The sequence below is a fragment of the Mandrillus leucophaeus genome, unplaced genomic scaffold, assembly GCF_000951045.1.
Source record: "Mandrillus leucophaeus isolate KB7577 unplaced genomic scaffold, Mleu.le_1.0 Scaffold865, whole genome shotgun sequence".
Taxonomy (NCBI): Eukaryota; Metazoa; Chordata; class Mammalia; order Primates; family Cercopithecidae; genus Mandrillus; species Mandrillus leucophaeus.
This window is the reverse complement of record NW_012109419.1, coordinates 1-20,651: the sequence shown is the minus strand read 5'-3', so window position 1 is coordinate 20,651 and position 20,651 is coordinate 1. Positions and strand designations below refer to the sequence as shown.

The following is a 20,651-nucleotide window of genomic DNA, read 5'->3' as shown; positions in this document are numbered from 1 at the left end:
CGCTTGGGCGTGGGACGGAGTGGGGCCGGACGCCCCAGGGGGATAGCGGCGGCCGCTACGGGAAAAGCTAGAGCTTCTCGGGCCGCCTCGCTGGGACGCTCTAGTACTGCTTCACTTTTTCCGTCCGCTTCTTCCCTTTCGTCTCCTTACTCCATTTCTTTCTTCTCTCCACTTCTCCTTTGCCTTCTGGTGCTTTCTTCGCCACCTCTTTGATGCACTCTCACACTATCGCAGTCCACGCTGGTTGGCTGTCAGCTGCGTTTTTCCTTATGTCTTTTTATGTGCGCCTGTGTTTCTCGGGTGCTCTCTGTCTTGCTCTGTCCCTTTCCCCTCCCACCTTCTGGTTGTGAGACTCGGGGCCCCGCGTCTGCCACGCCGTGGACTTCGCGAGGCGCGGGGAACCAACCCGTCCCTCCTCCCTGCCCGGGAGCCGCAGACACTCTGCTCCCACCGCCCACGTCGTCGTCCCCGCCATCCCCTGGTCCCTGCCCGCCGCGAGGCCCTGCCCCTCCGGAGCATCTCGCCTGAGCCCTACAGAAACACCTCGTGGGGAGCACCCACCCTGGGGTCCGCGACTCCTCTCCTTTATCCCGAGTCCGCGGGCGCTGCCGGGGCAAAGCAGCCCACTGCCTGCCTGTAGGGAGCAAGATGGGCTGGTTGCGAGGCCACAGCCTGAGGCCTGAGCCCAAGGGACCTCTCCACCAGCTCCCAGTGGGTGCAGCCACATTTATCCGCCCATTAGAACTAAAAGTTCCTGCCAAGGCCTTTTATGACACTTTGGAGCCCCCCAAATCCTGCATGTCAGTGAATCTGAGACTCTTTTTTTTTTTCCCCTGTGGGAAATAGAGTGTTGTGTCTAAATGAGTTATAGATGCCTCCACTAATAAATCTGTTGTTTGTCAATATTTTGACACATGAAGGATTGGTTTTGAAAAAGAAAACCTAATTACAGGTTATAGTGAAGACTTGATCTGTCACATCTCTCACTGATATGAAGATGGTTGATTGCTTTCAGTGGGATTCTTAGGTGGGCTTCCTTATTGTTTGTGGGGTATATTTTTTTCAGTTGCTCTTGCCCCAGTATTCCATTGTGTTTTTATATTCTTCGTTAGGCAGTTGGCTTACTTGATTTTCCTCTTTACTTTTCTTCTTTTTTCCCCCTTTCTTAAGGAGATTCGTTTTCTTTCTGGTTTGGGATCTTATTTTCTCCTAAACTATTTCTTGTTCAGGCGTATGTTTATTTCTAGACTCAGCTTTACCATCCTGTATTTTTATGTTGTTTTCCAGCCATTTGAGTCCTTTCCCCATTTTCTGTGTTTTGCTTTCACTCTTTTGCATAGCCTCAGTTCCATCATTTTCATTGAGGTTTTCCCCTCATTATCTGCCCAGGTCAGTCTTTCATCTCCTCTTGCTTTCTCTTTCCAGCCTTTGCTGACTGTCTTTCCATATTTTACTTCCTGTTATACACTGTAAATTTACCCCCGTCTCATTTCCATTTTCATCCATAGTTTTAGCTGGCTATATATTTCCTGTATTGCTTCTTTTTTTCTGCACCAGTCACTTGCTGTTCTTTCCTTGGTCACTTCTACCCTGGCAGTTTCCTTGCTGTCCTTCATTCATGGAGTGTTTTATTTTTTTTCCTCCCTTTTCTCACCTTGTTCTCAATGTTCTCTTTCAGTGTTCCCTCTAATGTCCTGTTTAGTTTATTTTGTCTCTGTTCCCAGATGGAAATTATAACATCACTAAATCTAAAGGAGTGAAGAGGGGTTTTTTTGATGCCTTTCAAACTTCTCTGTATTTCCTTTTATTCTCACGGCTGCTTTTGTTGTTTTTAAGGGAGGTCATCGAGAGGGGTAAGCTTGATAGCACCAAGGGCTGGATGCCTCGTGCTTGTTGGAAAGATGGGAATTGGATGGTAGGTTTCTTCCATGCAGTGAGGAAAATAGTCTGGGAGGAAAAAAGCCATAGAATTAGACATCATGAATTGTGGTCATAATGTTAATCACTGATGGACAAAGCCATCTCTTAACAGGCACAGTGTTGTGAGTGGCCATCAGGGGCACAACCACTTGAAGAGCTGATTGGTTCTTTGAGAAATTAGTCGTTCCACTTTGAACCAATGAGCTTGTGTGCACAGACCCATGGCCATTTAAGCATACAGGATGGGGTGGGGGATGGGAGTGGTGCTTTGCCTGTTGCACCTTTGCAAAAGTGTAATTGCAGTGTCTGAGGCTACCTGGTAAACTGAAAATAGCCAAAACATTCATGTGATGAAATGAGTCAAGGACAGAAGAAGAGACGTAACTGAGTGTCCAGAGTAAATGCAGTGAAGAGATGAAAGGGTTGAAGTGAATCTTAGTTGCCATTAAGGGCCATAACTGAGAAGAGAAATATGTGATTAAAAATAGATTTTTTTTCAACATTCTTATAAAATCTCATGAAGAGTATAATTTTCCTTAAAAGGGGTAATACACCATGGTTTTAAAAGCATATTTTTCCTCTGTGGGAGGCTTAGAGTTAAAACCCACGTAGATCTTGATATGCAGCCTAAATTTGGCATCAGGAAATGGGAAATTGCATCTTTAAGCAGAGTACAATCAAAAATGAATTACAATAAATCCTATATAATTGCATAGGTCATTCTCTTTAATGAGATTTTATTAACCTGACTGTCAAGCTTTTGAGTCAGGCAGATATTTTATCTTCTTCAACTGATAAAAGTGTCAGCTATAAACCACCATATAAATATTCATAAATCTACACATCTGTGGCAGCCTATCAGCATCATTCTTTTGGACATTAAAAGCATTCTAATTACTTTCTGTCTAGCAGAGCTGAAATGCTGCCTGTTATAGTATGTGCTTGGCAGGCATGATTGCTTTTGTTTGCCATCACAAATAGCAGCATCCTATTTTATATACCGATGGTCCAGAAAATATTCAGGGATTGACTGAGCAGGATGAATATTAGGAAGCACCATCTGGTTTTGATAGCACCGAGTATATTAACTCATCTGTTAATTTTTGACACATCATTTATTTATTTAGAAAAATTGCATCCTGTTTTGCTGTGTTGATGTTTGCCATTATGAAAAAAAAATTGGATGGCATTTTTTTAAAAAGACATAGTTCATTGATTTAAGACAAGGGTGGTGCTTCCAAAGATGCTTTCGTTTTCTAACTTCTATTTTCTATGCCATGAAGTCGTCTCTTAAAAAGAAGTTAAATTAATGTTTTAAGGAAATCATCTATTTTGAACTAGTGAGAAATCCTTGGGTAGATATAATATATGAATACATGATAGTAGGTCACTAAAAAAATTTCTGCTTCTGCATTTTTAATATTAATATATTTCACCCTTCGCTGGGCTAAAATCAAAAGGTTACCACTAATCTTGACTACTGTGATCTCCTTCATAGAAACAGAATTCTCTTGGGGATCTGCTGTGATGGGCAAATTCCATTCAAGGCTTTACTTACAAAGAAGGGCGGTAAAGTAGGGAGACTGTTTGATTGCCTACTTCCCATCCCTCTTCTTACTCACTTATCAGATTTAGGATGGATTAAACAACTTAAATTCAGACGAATTTCTCGAAATGAATTTTTTAATTAAAAAAATAATCATGGGTTCAGATTTTGGAATCGGACAAGGCACAATTTGCAGCATGATATTATCTCCCAATAGGCTGCACAATAAAGAAAAATAAATTAGAAGTGGGCATTTTGGAGGGCTTTGTGATTGTGATTTATTAACATTTTATGGCGTTTAATTTTAGGGAAGTTAGGGATAAAGTAGTCCTTCTGTAAACTGTTGATTTTCTCTTTCCCTGCCATCACTTGAGTGGAGCATTCTATGACTTAAAAAAAAAAAAAAAAAAAAAAAGTTAAAATCATGATACATGTTCACAGTTTGCTCAATTGAGAATCATAGATCAGTAGCCATTCAATTGTGCTCGTATGAAAACAGAACTTTTGTCCATTTCTTAATGATAATGGGCATCACACAGTACTTGCATTTGTAATTATATTCTGTCTAGAAGGCTAAACTATTGCTGCATGCAATGTGTATTAGGTGGAAAGATTTGCTATTTTCCATCAAATGTAATGGTAGTATTTTTCATCACACTCTTCCATGTATCAATGTTAAAATAATATTCAAATAATTCAAGGTATTGAGAAGAGAAAAAATTCAACTTTAAGGGTGACAGTAGCCCTTTTTGTACATATCATTTCTGAAAGCAAATTCAGATTGAAGCATTTAAAAAACTGCAGGCAAGAACTACTTTATGATTGTAGCTATTCTCTCATATTCTGAGTGCACTTTAATAGATTATCTTCATAATGTAGTATATCACATAATGATTTTTTCTCAGCATGTTACAAGTTTATCCTTCAATTAAGAAAACAAATCACGCTTGTCCCTAAGTCAGATTTTTTTCCCTTAAAATCTATGCTCTAATGTGATTTATCAATATGATTAAAACTACTGAGTGTATTGTAGGACACCGAACAAATACATTCAAGCAGTTCTTACCAGGCAATTCTGTGTTAGACTTTCATATTTTGTCCCTTTCATCAAGGTTATGTTGGACTATGCTGATTAAAATGCAAACAGTAAATGCAACTTCAGGTCTAGAATGGGATTACAGGATTAAAATGAATGAAAACTGCTGTTGTGCTGGAATTGAAAATTCCTAATCAATATCATCCTTTGATTTTACTAATAAAAGAACAGAAACCAGGAAGTAAAAAAAATGAGTGTAACATCTTAAACCTCTTACTTGTATAGTTCAGCCGTTGGCTTTCTTATTATTTGGTTTTGGCCATTGTAAATAAATGGCACCCAAATATTTTTGTGAGACACCAGATTAAGAGTACAGATGGTGCCTCACAGAGCATGTATCAGTTAGTTACAAAGTATAAATCATCAAGCTAACAAATTGTGTAACAAAATATGTTCCATCCACCTACCTTGACAAATACACCTTCATGGTAGCCAGGTTTGGAATTTACAGCCAACCCATGTCTTTCTCTCCCTACTCCCAGCTTTATCTTTCACCAGGAGGGACCTCATGTATACATATATGGAGGTCCCAGTTCCCACTTCCAGGATCTGACACCATGATCACTGTCTTTGAATTGATGGCTAAAGAGAAGATGGCAGCATAGATCCTTAAAGCAGTTTGAGTGGGGAATTCCTGGATCTTGGGGTACTTGGCCATGGGGACAGGATTGGCTGGAGAAGGAGGGTCAGGTGGCGGTTCTGCTGCCAAGGTCTGAGGGTCTAGAATGGGAATTCCTAAGAATAAGAAAGTACTATCCTAAGAAGAAAATAGTCCTATGGACTCTCAACCAGCCTAGGGTGGACTTGCTACCCCTGCCCCAGTCAAGTAAATCTGATAATGCTATAAACTGAGATGCTCTATGTATGTACAAGAGTACCTGCTATGTGTTCAGTAACTATTTCTCAAGGCGTTGTGCTGGCCTCTCACACTCCAGTGCAGTTTATGATCCTCTGATCCTCTACTGAGTAGAAGAGATCAGGCCTCTGTTCTGACTTGCAGTTTTTCAGCGGGATTCAGGATTTGGGAGATGTAAGGGATGCTTCCCATGTGCCAAACACTGTGCTATATGGGCTTTACATATATATTCTTTTTTTTTTTTTTTTTTTTTCCTGAGATCGAGTCTCACTCTGTCTCCAGGCTGGAGTGCAGTGGCACCATCTCGGCTCACTGCAACCTCTGCCTCCTGGGTTCAAGTGATTCTCCTGCCTCAGCCTCCTGAGTAGCTGGGACTACAGACATGCGCCACCATGCCCAGCTAATTTCTGTATTTTTAGTAGAGACAGGGTTTCACCGTGTTGGCTAGGATGGTCTTCATCTCCCACCTCATGGTCCGCCCACCTTGGCCTCCCAAAGTGCTGAGACTACAGGTGTGAGCCACCATACCCAGCTGCTTTACGTATATATTCTTATTAAAAAGTTGGAAAAGAGCACTTGGACCCCTCTCCTCTGATTATCTTAGTTATTTCATGAAAGAATAGCAAGAAAAAAGAACACAGTGGAATGTTGAGCACTGCATGGAGTTCTCCTGAAGTGTGGTTTCCTTGGTCTCACATCCTGGGTGTGTTCTAGGGAATTTCTTATTGAAGCTGTTCTAGCTCATTATTCCTATAGCAGCCCTTGAACATCTCACCGTTTTTTATTCTGAAAGTTTTTTTTTCCTTCCGAAAAAAATACAGCTAGTCAACATTTTCAGGGAGAGCTAGTGCTAGTTGCATTTTTATCTTAAACAATAGTTATAGGCATCTAAAATCTCGAATATTTTGTTTGTTGCCATTATTCTGGGAAAGGGGAGAGGAAATAAGAGACATCCTCATGCTTCTGTGTCAGCTCTGAAAAGTGCCCCTCTCTGTATTTATAATAGCCCATTCTAGGTGGCAATCAGGAAAGAAGTGAATCTACCTCGTGACATTTATATTTAGGGTAAATTTTCAAGACCGTTCGATATCATTAAATTACATTTTCACAATTTGGGTTTTTCCCCCTTTTGTTTTTGCAGTGAGTTGATTGCTTTTGTTTGCTTTTTGCTTTCAGTGGTTGACAATATGCTTTAGAATTCATGTACATGGGCTAAGAGGCACCCGTGCCTTGTGCCATTTTAGAATATTTGGCAGTCTACCGGAAGAGGTTCTAAGAAGTGATACTACTGATTTTCAAATGATCAGGTTAGCCTAAACATTGGCCTTGACGAGAAATCCAGGTTAGCAAATAAGTGAAAAGAAGGAATAGTGAACACAGATGTTAGAAGACACGTACAGTTTTGTGTTCATCCTGTGCCCATAGGCCCACTCTTTGCTTTACCTTAGATTTCTAGTGAGCTCTTCAAAAAGACTTATCTTTCTTTTCCAGTTTGCATCTGGGAGCTATGTACTCTCGGCAGGGATTGTATCAGCTGATTAATCACAAGGGCATGAGGGCACTCCAGAAATAGAAGTAATGATTGCTTTAAGCCCTCCTATCAATGAGGAATTGAGTCTGCAGTGGCTGACTCGATTCGTTAGAGTAAGGATATTAATGAAACCAAAGGTGTGAGTTCAGACCTGTGCAGCCAGTTAATGCCACAGAGAGGAAAATCTCTATATGGTGCCCAAAGTCACAGTCCAGCCGTTTCCTAGAGCAAGAGACTGGGTGTGACTCATCTAGCATCCCGCAGTCGCAGAACAACAGGAAGCTATGCATTCTATTCATAGTGGATTTACTGTGTCGTCTTGGCTTATGACAGAGAGTAGAAATACATATTTTTAACATGTTTGAATGTTGAGCTCAAAATTGAGGACTTTATTTATATTTTGCTGTTGGCTATTGGTCACTGATGTGTCTTTTCATTTGTTTCAGAGAGTCGAATGATCTTGGATGCCTTTGCCCAACAGTGCAGTCGAGTTCTTAGCCTCTTAAATTGTGGAGGAAAACTCCTGGACTCCAACCATTCTCAGTCCATGATTTCTTGCGTAAAGCAAGAAGGCTCAAGTTACAACGAAAGACAGGAGCACTGTCACATTGGGAAGGGGGTCCACAGTCAGACCTCAGACAATGTAGACATAGAGATGCAATATATGCAAAGAAAACAACAAACTTCTGCCTTTTTGAGGGTTTTCACTGATTCTCTACAAAATTACCTGCTCTCGGGGAGCTTTCCGACTCCAAACCCCTCGTCAGCCAGTGAATATGGCCACCTGGCCGATGTGGATCCTCTGTCAACCTCTCCTGTGCATACATTAGGTGGCTGGACTTCCCCAGCAACGTCCGAATCCCATGGCCACCCATCTTCATCTACACTGCCAGAAGAGGAGGAGGAGGAGGAAGAGGAAGGCTATTGTCCTCGATGCCAGGAGCTGGAGCAGGAGGTTATTTCACTGCAACAAGAAAATGAAGAGCTCAGAAGGAAATTAGAGAGCATCCCAGGTATCCTGCCATATTCCTTGCAAGACAGCTGCAACCCTTCTTTCTTTCACTTGTCTCATCTGTCTGTCTGTATCTCTGTACTCATGTATGTGTATGTGTTATGTATGTGTGGGCTTTTTTTGTTTTTTGGCCAGTGATGTAGAAAAGTTGGAAAAAACAGACATGCTCATGGGCTTGTTAGCCCATCCAGTGCCAAACAGAAATTGTAGGATGAGCCACTAGCCTATTTGCTTCCAGCTACCGTGTCCTTGTATATAGAACGCCATAGTCCTATTAAAAGGTGTCTCTATCAATATAAAAATAATTTCTAGATGTGCTGCTTTGACAATGAAATAGGTCAAGTGCTATAAGCCTATTTTCTTAAAAAGTGGTCCTGTTCCTTTAAAATGGGTTTTGAATTTTTAAAAACTTTGATCCTATGCATTTTGTTAGTCAGTGGTAGAAATTAAAATGAAATACTTTGAGAGGCAGAACTCAAATAGCACTGAACAAATGAAATGGTTTTTTCTATTTCATTAACTTTCCCTGCCTTTTCTTTTAAGTTTCAACAAGCATAATCTCTTTAGCATGTACACTGTGCTTTACCGTTATTAAGAAACTATGAAACTAATAGGTCAAAGATAGACCGGTAATTCAACCGGCCCCAAACTATTTGTGGCTGGCCTTGGCTAAATATGAGGCATTTCCTGCCTCTTAGAGACACTAGATTTTCAGAGTAGTAAAATCATCTTTCTGGCAAGACATTCTCTCTGGGTTGCAAAGTCTTTTTTATTTTTTATTTTTTGAGACTCTCTCAAAAAGTCTCAGTTACTGAGACTGGAGTACAGTGGCACCTTGTTGGCTCACTGCAACCTCCGTCTCCTGGGTTCAAACGATTTTCGTGCCTCAGTCTCCTGAGTAGCTGAGATTACAGGCGCCCACCACCACGCCTGGCTAGTTTATATATATACATATGTATTTTTTAGTACAGATGGGGTTTCACCGTGTTGGCCAGGCTGGTCTTGAACTCCTGACCTCAGGTGATCCACCCACCTCGGCCTTCCAAAGTGCTGGGACTACAGGAGTGAGCCACTGCACCGGCCCTGATTTTACTTTTATCTTTGAATTCATTCCTGTATATCTGTGGCTTACAGAAGACAAGATCATTAACAAGAACAATCTCTTCAAACCTTTTTAATTGTGCAGTCGTTGCTAAAAAGTGTTGAAGCTTGTGCCCACCAATCTACACATTTATTGGTTAATTGCATACATGTACTACTATTCTAATATATCGGGGTTCAAAATAAATCATACATAGAAAATTTTAAAATTTTAATGCCGATACGTATGTATAAATATAAGTTATATTCTTTTTTTTTTTTTTAATTGAGACGGAGTCTCGCTCTGTGCTGGAGTGCAGTGGCGCGATCTTGGTTCACTGCAGCCTCTGCTACCTGAGTTCGAGCGATTCTCCTGCCTCAGCCTCATGAGTAGCTAGGAATACAGGCACGCACCACCATGCCTGGCTACTTTTTTCTTTTTCTTTTTTTTTTGTATTTTTAGTAGAGACAGGGTTTCGCCATGTTGACTCGGCTGGTCTCGAACTCCTGACTTCAGGTGATCCGCCCGCGTTGGCCCCCCAAAGTGCTGGGACTACTGGCGCAAGCCACTGCACCTAGCCAATATAAGCTCTATTCTTTTCTTGATACAGTATGTTTGTATCACTCAATTTGGCAGCTGATCTAGAAAGAAGGAAATGTTAAAGAAAGCTACCCACTTGTTTATTAGTAGACAAAGGAAGCAAAAAGAAGGCTTATCATTTAAAATAATTCTCCAAATAGAGCTGAGGTTTGGTTCAGAACATTTTGGAATTAGATTAAGTGCAGTTGTCTTGTGGAGCTGGGGAAGTAAGAGGTGCAGCAAATCCATTTTCTCTTTTTGCATTGGAGCCCTGGAGTTAGATGCAGACGCGTAGTGTTTTCCCACGCCAGGCAGGCACCAACTACAAGAGGGACACTGGGTAGAACCCAGAAGAATGTAATGGAACCAGATCGCTCCTGGTTTCCCCAAGTCCGAGACATGGTTGCAGCTAGCACACTGTGGGATTTTACAAATCTCACAGCTATGTAACCCATGCTTAGTTCACTCTGGGTTTATCTCACGGGTATTTTTCTTGTCACCCCCACTGCCCCTCTTTAACTGGGGCAGAAAATCGTGTCCTAGAGGTCATCCAGCTACGGAGACTTTTGTCAGCCACTCAGAACCATAACCAAAGGAGCCTTCCTAGCTTTTGAAGTGCTTAGTGGCACTCCGTGATCTCATCTTGGGAAAGAGTTTCAGAGTGCAAGGACAGGTGGACACAAATGTCCCAAGTAGTATTGTCTAATTCCTGATCCTAAATATTTGGCAAGCTGTATGTCCTTGATGTGTCCTAAGCAAACTTGGGCTTCAGTCCCACTCTCACTTACCGAACCCATAGCAGGTCAGGTGCTTTGTGGTAGGGGTTCACTCAGTGTTGGCTTGCCACTAATCATTGTGTTTTGTACTTCCCAGAAAGATGGAAATGCTGCCATTTCTTGAGGCTTCTTGATGATCAAACATTGAATTGACACTGGTTGAAATTAGGCTGATGATCAGTCCTATTACTGTAAACATTCAACCCTGTTGACAGCCCCCTCCCCGAACTTGAACCAGCAACCATTTCACATGGATAACTGTGTTTACGTTAAGTAATACATCCAACAATATGGATGAAAAGCCAGTTTATTAATTATGCATAGTAAAAATAGTATACAATGAAGAAAATAATAGTTTTTTTATGATTACTTATCACGTATTTGTGACCTAGGGACCACTTAATATTGGAAAACAGGTTAAAGTGTCACTTGGAGGTGAAAACTTGATCAAAGCGAGAAGCCACTGCCCTCTTGCCCTTACCTGTCAATGCCCATTTTTACCTAAACAATAAACCAGCCTGTGAGTGACACCCAGGGATCCACTTTTTACTTGATTAGCTGTGCATTTTGGGTAGAGGGGTATCTGTTATCATTTGAAGAAAAGTGTGCTATGTGGTACACTGATTTTGCATAGAATAAAAATGTTTTGTCCTACAGTAACTCTCCTACATAATTTGGGATGGATTTTCCCTAAGCAGTGGTCTCAACAGGACCCCATCGTTCTAGAGGCCAATACATTTCTGTGGAAGGACCTGGGGCTTTCTTCTAGTAGAATCTACCTGAGTTGTGGGAATCACTTTTTTACAGCCAAGCAGGATGGATGAATACAAAGGAGAAGGCAACGCTCAGCAGGTAGCACAGAAAATAAGGTTGAAAAGGAGATAGGTCAGCTGCTGCAGGTCAGAGCCCAGGCAGTGTTCCTCGGTCGTGTCCCTGCCTTTCCGGAGGAGTGCTGTTGAGGATTTTTTTTTCTTTTTCTGAAATAAAGCCTTTATACCTGGGAGCAGTTCTTGAAATGAGAGTTAAAAATAAACAAGCCTATCAGTCTACAAGAAAAAATGATTTCACTTGGGCATCTCTCAAGGGAAAAGGTGAGAAACCATACCAAAACAAAGAAGTTGTGGGCAGGCACTATTTCTGGCACTGCTCTGAGAGGGGCAGTGTTACGGTATTATTTGTAAAGTATCCAACAGTCTTTTGATGATCAGCTACATACAAGGTAGGGACTTCTGGAAAATTCCCTCTAACTTTTCAGAGTCAGTTGCAGGTGTAGGGAATTCAAATTTTATCCCAATCAAATAGCGTTAGCACATTTTCTTCTGTATTGGATCACCACACTAGAAAATTAGAAAGTGTTTAGAAGTAAAATTTTTTGAAAAGGAATTGAAATTATGTTAAAAGAAAAAAGCCACAAAAGCAGAAGACTTTTGAATCAGGAGCATGAAGGGATGAGGGGTTTTTAAAAGAAGGAAAATGGTGCATAGAACTTCTCATTGGAGAGAGTGTCAGTTTAGAGTAGTCACATTTGCTTAGGAAGCTTAGTCAACACTAAGGAGAACTCATAAAGGAGGACAAATATAAAATAACCATATTTCATCTAATCTAAGATGCCAGTGGATGTAAGCTACACCAATCTTTATGCTCCACTAAGAAAGAAGAAATCATAATTGTACATTTTAATTACCTTTGAACACAAAGTCCATGGATTTTAAATATGAAAAACTGTGGGTCTTAGAATCATAAAATGTGGTAATTTTTGCTAAAAAAAGTCCAAAGTAAAATAATTATAACACATTAAAAATACCTTGAAATTTTCTGTGTGCCAAATATAGGAAGGATGTGTTTATTGTTGATATTTTAATTAAACTTTGTTTTGTAAAGTTAAAGTATACAAAGTGAAGTTATAGGATATATAGATAGTTAAAAGTTACTATAGTGAAGCTGTATCTATCATCTCACATAGTTACCCATTTTGCTGTTCTTGTAGTAAGAGCTGCTAAAATCTACTCAGTAGCCTTACTCTCAAGTACCTTACAAATCTGTCACCTGTGTACTCCTCATGTTGTGTTGGATCTCTAGACCTATTCATCCTACATATGTGCTACTTCGTAACATCTGAGCTATATCACCCCATTTCCACTCCAACTCCCCACCCCTTGTAGCTACTGTTTTGTTTTCTAGCTCTGTGTATTTGAATTTTTCTTTATTTTAGGTTCCACATGTAGGTGAGATCTTACAATATTTTTCTTTCTGGGTCTGGCTTAACATAATGCCCTCCAGACTAACCCATGTTGTGGCAGTGGCAAAATCTTGTTCTTTTTTAGGTCAGAGTAATATTCTATCCAATAATATACCACAGTTTCTTTATCCACTTGTCTGTTGACAGACATTTAGGTTGTTTCCATGTCTTGGCTATTGGGAATAATGCTGCAATGAACGTGGGAGTGCAGATGTCTTTACAAGATGTTGATTTCATTTCTTTTGGGCATATGTCCAGGAGAAGGTTTGCTGGGTCATATTTTTAATTTTCTAGGAAAATTCCAATACTGTTTTCCATGTCTATACCATTCCACATTCCCACCAATGGTGTACAAGGGTTCCCTTTCTCCCATACACTCACCAACACTTGTTATCTTTTGACCTTTTGCTAACAGCCATCCCAACTGATGTCAGGTGGTGTCTCATAGTGGTTTAGATTTGTATTTCCCTGGTGATTAATGATGTTGAGTATATTTTTATATATGTGTTGATATTCTTTGGAGAAGTATCTATTCAAGTATTTTGCCCATTTTGTAATTGGGTTATTTGTTTTTCTACTGTGGAAGGGTATGAGTTCTTTATATATTTTAGATATTAATCCCGTGGTTTGCAAAAATTTTTTTTCAGACCATAGATTGCTGTTTCATTTTGTTGATTGCTATGCAGAAACTTTTTGGTGTGATGCAGTTCCATTTTTAAAATTTTTGCTTTTGTGGCCTGAAAATTTTGTTGTTGTTCTATGTAGTAAGAGCTGCTAAAATCTACTCAATATCCTTAATCTCAAGTACAGTACAAATTTGTTACATTGGGTTATTTATTCTTGCTTTTGTGGCCTGAGCTTTTATGGTACCTAAAAAATTATTTCCAAGGCCAATGTCCAGAGCATGCTCCCTGTGTTCTTTGTCTTCCAGGACTTTTATAGTTTCTGGTCTTGTATTTGGGTCTTTTATCCATTTTGAGTTTATTTTTGTATATACTATAAGGCAAGGATCTAATTTCATTCTTTTGCATGTAGAAATCCAGTTTTCCCACACCCTTAGTTGAAGAGCATTGTTAATGTTTTTGTAGCACCCTCAACTTTCTGAAAAGTGCTTTTTTTAATTATCTCATTTTATCCTCATAACTCCATGGGGCCACAGCAAATATTAATATCATTCCTATTTTACAAAGAGGTTGGACAGTGAGCTCAGTTGGAAACCTAGGATTACAATCCAAGCCTCTGACGCCAGATCTAGTTTGTCACCCGCGCCACCCTCAAAACAGCTGATTCTCATTATTCACCATCGTTGTGTTCTATAAAGTCACTGTGAGCACCACATTGAGAATATTAAAACATTCCTCCTAGGGGAAATACAGAGCTAGGTTCTTAAGAGCCTCTGTTCACAACAGTTTCATCAGCTGATCAGTATATAACTTTGTTTTATGTGCGTGTTTATTTAAAGAGATCTTATTTAATAATTATCGCTGGTTGAGTAACGGCACTATGGTTCATGCCTGAATGAGGTGTATCTAACATGCTTGTTTTCTCTGTAAGACGCATCACAGTCTTCTTGTGCTTAGGAGCAGTAGACAGCACTTCAGTGCTACAATTGGGGCCATTTGAAACAGTGAGATCACCAACAAAAGTCACAAAAATACAAAAACTGTCGCACTAAATAATAGACCATGGTGAGGACACTTGTTTACAGTGATGAGAGCTGAAACGAGAAGGCAGAACATTGCCTTGTTCCACTTCAGCTGGGAATGTGTGCATATCAGGTTTTCAGTACTCTGCACATGCCTGTGAGTCACTACAAAAGCACCACAAGGTCTGATTTGGGGGTTACAAATACATTTTGGCAAGTAAAGCACATTTGCACATACTGAATCCGTGAATCCTCATCAGGATCCACTGTACCAACTCCAGAGGCTACAAACTGGAGAACTAACCTTGGATTCTGCAGTTCTGATCATGTTAGTCCACTGTTGTCATTCTCTAAGAAAGTTTTAAAGTGATCAGTCATGTCAGTTTTTGGATAACAGAAATTTTGCAAGAACAGAACACCCCAGAGTAGATGCAGTGTAGACGTGTGCTAGTATTCTCCGGTGCCCTCACCACCCTCCAAACTTGAATATACCCACAAGGGCCTGTGGGAGGGAAAATGCTCAGGTCGATTTCTGATCCTGAGAAACTCACAGATCATATGTAAAGTGGGGGCTCTGAGGTAGATGAAAAGAACTTAGTACATTCTGAGTATTAGAGCGAATGATAGGGACAGGGGAATAAAGAATTGAGTTCTTTCCCTGAGAATTTGGTGAACGTCATCATGGCTCTGGGTTACAGCTGTCAGTGACACTGAGGGAGACAGAGCAACAGGAGGTAAAGAGAATGGATTCGGAGTCAAAGCCATGTTTGAATCTCCTCTCCCGCTACTTGGTATCTGTGATTGTTTTGGAAAATTGCTTTAATCGTGCCAAACCTCAGTTTCCCTTTCTATAAAGTGAGGTTAATAATACTGTAGTGATGTTGAAAGTACCAAATGCAATGAAGTCGTGGTTGGGTGCCTACTAGTCTTCGGTAAGCACTCAATAAATGGAAACTTTAAGAAAAAGAGGAAATTATTCTGTGCTTTGTGCTGCAGAAATCATACGTTGTTTTCCTTATGATAAGTGGTATTCTTACCTTACAAAGGTGTCACCATTCAATTAGTTGGCCAGGTGGGGAACCTCAGATCCATCCAGAGCTCATCTCTCCCTCTGACTCCCAGTCAGCCTCCACTCTTCTGGGTCCCACCTCTTACCCACCCATCAGTGGGACCTCTCCTTTTTCTCCACTAGTGTCAACCAGGCTTATCTCATAACTGGAGCTGTTGAAAGAGTCACTAAGCTCCCCTCCCAGACTCCAGTCCCTCCCACACCAGACTCTGGTCTCTCCCCAAAACAGCCCCAGGTCACCCACTGCCAAAGAGCCTCTAAGGGCTTCAAATAGTCTATGGAGTAAATTCTAGCATCCTCAGTGTGACACACAAGGTTCTTCAATTCCTGAATCTTTTCCTGTCTGTCTTTGGAGACTCAGCCTTCAATGCCCACCAGACACCAAGTGTTCCAACCCCATTGGACAGTTTGTGAATCCCTGAGCAGCCAAACACTTCCATACTTCAGGCCTTCCTTTACTCCTGCTATTCCTTTCAACCTAAGAACATATTCCTTTTCTCTCCACTTGAGAAACTCCTATCCATCCTTTAGTACCCAGGTCAGGTGACACTGTAACAAATGCTTCCCACCGTTCCCAAGCAAAATTCATCACTTTTCATAGCACGTCATGCAGATTCTGTTATCGTTACCATAGGAAGTGGTTACTCTATATGTGTCTGTGTCTCTGTCTCCTGATGTCCTGATACGAAGAGAGACAGGCCATGGAGGTCCTTGAGGACAGAGGCTCAAAGTCATCTTTGTGTCCCCTCTTTCCTAGTCCACTGTTAGGCATGTTGTGACATCTACATGTTAATTGAATTGAATTAATGGAATGAGGATACTGACATGAACAGAAATATAACTGCGCGTCTGTAGGCTGACTAATGCAGCTCATTGTTTATTTCTAGATATTTACAATTCAGGAGCTTATACTTTACAGAGATGATGTGAATAGGGCACGTAAAGACGATGAAACACACAGATGGCCATGGTTGTCAGAGGACAGTAAATAATTCAATTGCCCTATAAAAGTGTGTGTGGAGTATTTTGAGATGTTTTAAGTCCTTGAAAACAACTGTATAGCAAGATAGATTAAATATTGCTTGAAGGGTGAAGAGAGAAACGCTGATCAAGATTTTAATGCAATGAAAATTAGGAATTAGAGACCCAAGCACCCTTAAGATGGGCAAAACCAGAATCTGAGCGGTTTTCCCCAAGGAAAACTATTTAGGAAGACCATTTCACTAGTCTCTTTTACCAGCTGCTCATACAAGACAGCACAGTCAACAGTGTCAATTAAGTGGCCTCAATGAAGAATTGACCAGACTCCCAATCTTAAAATGACAGTAGCTTACATTAGGCACTATTTATTGGGTGCCTTTTGCTTTACATGTATTATTTTAATTAATCCTCACAATAACTGTATACAGTAGGTCATTATCCCAGTTTTACAGGTGAGATCATAGAGGCCGGGAGAGGTTAAGTAACCTGCCCAGAATCACATGGTTAATAAGTGTAAGAGTCAGTACACTGAAAAATAATAGTATCCAAGAGTTACTTTAGGACTAATATCCAAGGCTTTTTGTCAGTTAATTGGTGTCTACTAGTGTTATCGTAGAATGTCTTAAAGACCCTATGTGTGTGACTTTAACATCCCTGGGCGCTTTCCTTTTCTTGAGCGGGACACCATCTAGATATCCTACATACCCAGTGGAACATTTGTAACCCATTCCTCTCCATTTTTACTTTGCTTAGACAAAATTGTCTACTGCTGCTTAGACAGTACAGCTGCCAAGAAGGCACAGTCAACAGAATCACATAAGTGGCCTCTATGGAGAATTCAGAGAATTCATAGACAACCAATCGTAAATGACAATAGTTTACACCAGGCAGTATTTATTGGGTGCCTTTTGCTTTACATGTATTATTTACACAAAAGACCTTCCTTATTTCCTTTCTTTCTCTTAAGTATTTTACTGTTTCCAGGATTCTCCAAGATGTATTTTGAAATTATGTTACATAGAGGAGAAAAAAATTTTAAATATCAATATCGGGATAGGTAGTAGGTATGTTTTAGGTGCCTTTATAGCCATTCTTCGTTGTAATAGAAGTTTTGTTTTTGGTTCCTCATTTATGTTCTCATTACACCTAATAGATTTGTCAGACTTTGTCCTGCAGAATGGACAAATGAATGAGTAAAACATGCCCAATGGGTCTGAAGTAGTAGTTCACCGTGAGAGTGACTTGTTTAAAATTCCTAATTTAGGCTGGGCGCAGTGGCTCACCTGTAATCCCATCGCTTCGGGAGGCTGAGGCAGGTGGATGGCCTGAGGTAAGGAGTTCCAGACCAGCCTGGTCAACATGGTAAAACCCCCTCACTACTAAAAATACAAAAAGTTAGCCGGGCATGGTGGCGGACGCCTGTAATCCCAGCTACTTGGGAGGTTGAGGCAGGAGAATGGCATGAACCTGGGAGGCGGAGCTTGCAGTGAGCCAAGATCGTGTCATTGCACTGCAGTCTGGGCTACAACACTGAAACTCCGTCTCAATAAATAAATAATAAAATAAAAAATTCCTAATTTGCACGAGGAGGGAGTTGGCTGTGAAAGCCTCTGGGGGCATCACCAGCTCCTCGAGGATCCCCTGACCTCTTGCTGCTGAGATTCAAGACCCACTCTCCCTTCCCTTGGGGGCCAAGGGAGTGGAGTGGTGGCCTGGTCTCCACACAGCTGCACCTGCAGCACTGGTCACTTACCCCACCCGTGAAGGCCAGTCCTCACTCGGAAACTCCACAGTCCCCCACAGAACCTTGGGTTAACAGAACAGAGGGACACGAGGACAGGTTTTCCACAATTTCCTTTTCAGTGCTGTTGCACCTCCCAGGCAGGCAGTGTGGTGTAGCTGTGGGTCAGGATCATAAATTTCACTCCCACTTTTCTAGACACACCTATCTCCATTTCCAGATTAACTTTTTTTCCCCAGAAAATATTACACTTGATTCCACAGCTTCCCTGTGTAAATCTAGGCACCTATCCAGAGAGCCCCCAGTTAAGAGTGCTGTTCCAAATCCTTCACAGCAGGTGTTGGCCAGGGGTGCCTCTAGGTTCCTGCCTTATAGGACCAGGAGTGGGAGGATGGGAGGACAGCTGGTGAAGGGAGGCACTCAGAACACCTGGGGCAGTTTGGGCTATTTTTTTTTTTTAAAAAACAATTGACCAAATAAGAGTCTTATCTTCAGTCTTCCTGATCTACTTAGCCTGTGCCCAGGTATCAATGTACAGGACCCATTTGCCTTAAATAGAGCCTCCTATGGCCAGTAAATACACGTAACACTCCATTTCCTTCCAACCTATGTGCATCCACTGGCTCGGGTCATAGCTTAGTACTGCTGCCTAAATGTTGTGCATGGAAAGAAACAGCCAGCTTTTAAGCCCTTCCAGGACTGTCCCCTCCACACTGAAGTAACAGCAAGGAAGGCGAGACAACGGTGATGTAGACATTTTTCAAACAACTTTTAAATTAGTATAAAACTGTTATACCCACTGTAAACACTGGCTCACGCCTGTAATCCCAGCACTTTGGGAGGCTGAGGCGGGCGTATCCCAGGGTCAGGAGATGGAGACCACAATGAAACCCCGTCTCTACTAAAAATACAAAAAATGAGCCGGGTGTGGTGGCGGGCGTCTGTAGTCGCAGCTACTCGGGAGGCTGAGGCAGGAGAATGGCACGAACCTGGGAGGCGGAGCTTGCAGTGAGCCGAGATTGCGCCACTGCACTCCAGCCTGGGGGACAGAGCAAGACTCTGTCTTGGGAAAAAAAAAAAAAGTCATAATAACTACCCTAATCCCACAACTAAAAAATAATCATTGTTAACTATTATCATTAACACTTCGGCTTATTTCTTCCCTGTATCTTTTCTGTGCACATCATTATATTTAACATGGTCGAGGTCATGGCAAATAGTTTTATATGCTGCCTTGTAAACATTTTGGGATTTCATGTAAATTTATTTTATTTTTTATATATTTTAAGTTCTGGGTTACATGTGCAGGATGTGCTGGCTTGTTACATAGGTAAACATGTGCCATTGTGGTTTGCTGCAACTGTCAACCCATCACCTAGGCTTTAAGCCCAGCCTGCATTAGCTGTTTTTCCTGATGTTCTCCTCCACCGACCTCCCCTCCCCAATAGGCCCCAGTGAGTGTTGTGGTTCCCTCCATGTGTCCACGTATTCTTATTGTTTAGCTCCCACTTACGAGTGAGAACATGTGGTGTTTGGTTTTCTGTTCCTGCGTTAGTTTGCTGAGGATAATGGCCTCCAGCTCCATCCATGTCCCTACAAAGGCCATGATCTCGTTTCCTTTTTATGGCTGCATAGTATTCCATAGTGTGTATGTACCACATTTTCTTTATCCAGTCTATCATTGATGGGCATTTGGGTCGATTCCATGTCTTTGCTATTGTGAATAGTGCTGTAGTGAACATACGCATGCATGTATCTTTGTAATAGAATGATTTATATTCTTTTGGATATATACCCAGTAATGGGATTGCTGGGTCAAATGGTATTTCTGGTCCTGAGTCTTTGAGGAATTGCCAGATTGTCTTCCATAACTGTTGAACTAATTTACATTCCCACCAACAGTGTAAAAACGTTTCTGTTTCTTCACAGCCTCACTAGCATCTGTTATTTCTTATAATTGCCATTCTGACTATTATGAGATGGTATCTCATTGTGGGATTTTTTTTTTTTTTTTAATGAGACGGAGTCTTGCTCTGTCAAATTCTGGATAGAATTTGTTTAAGTTCCTTGTCAGATGGATAGATGGCTGGAGTGCAGTGGCGCAGTCTCGGCTCATTGCAAGTTCCGCCTCGTGGGTTCATGCCATTCTCCTGCCTCAGCCTCCGGAGTACCTGGGACCACAGGCGCCTGCCGCCACGCCCTGCTAATTTTTTTGTATTTTTAGTAGAGACGGGGTTTCACCGTGTTAGCCAGGATGGTCTCGATCTCTTGACCTCATGATCCGCCCGTCTCGGCCTCCCAAAGTGCTGGTATTACAGGCATGAGCCTCCGAGCCCGGCCTCATTGTGGTTTTGATTTGCATTTCTCTAATCATCAGTGTTGTTGAACTTGTTTTCATGTTTGTTGGCCGCATAAATGTCTTCTTTTGAGAAGTGTCTGTTCATGTCCTTTGCCCACTTTTTAATGGGGTTGTTTGTTTTTCTCTTATGAATTTGTTTAACTTCCTTGTAGATTCTGGATATTAGACCTTTGTCAGATGGATAGATTGCAAAAATTTTCTCCCATTCTGTAGATTGCCT

At 41.2% G+C, this 20,651-nt stretch overlaps 1 protein-coding gene across 1 annotated transcript in view; it reads left to right on the top strand.

Annotated features, from left to right (window-relative positions):
- The window catches only part of LOC105531104 (BEN domain-containing protein 4-like), a gene marked incomplete at its 3' end in the record, with an annotated part of 18,476 nt that extends 1,282 nt beyond the window's left edge, over positions 1-17,194 (top strand). The window contains exons 2-5 of the mRNA XM_011968922.1: positions 352-613; positions 3,419-3,489; positions 7,396-8,064; positions 17,085-17,194. Of these exons, the coding sequence (XP_011824312.1) occupies positions 352-613; positions 3,419-3,489; positions 7,396-8,064; positions 17,085-17,194 (1,112 nt within the window). The remainder of the gene's footprint in view (positions 1-351; positions 614-3,418; positions 3,490-7,395; positions 8,065-17,084) is intronic.
- Positions 17,195-20,651: the final 3,457 nt, after the last annotated feature.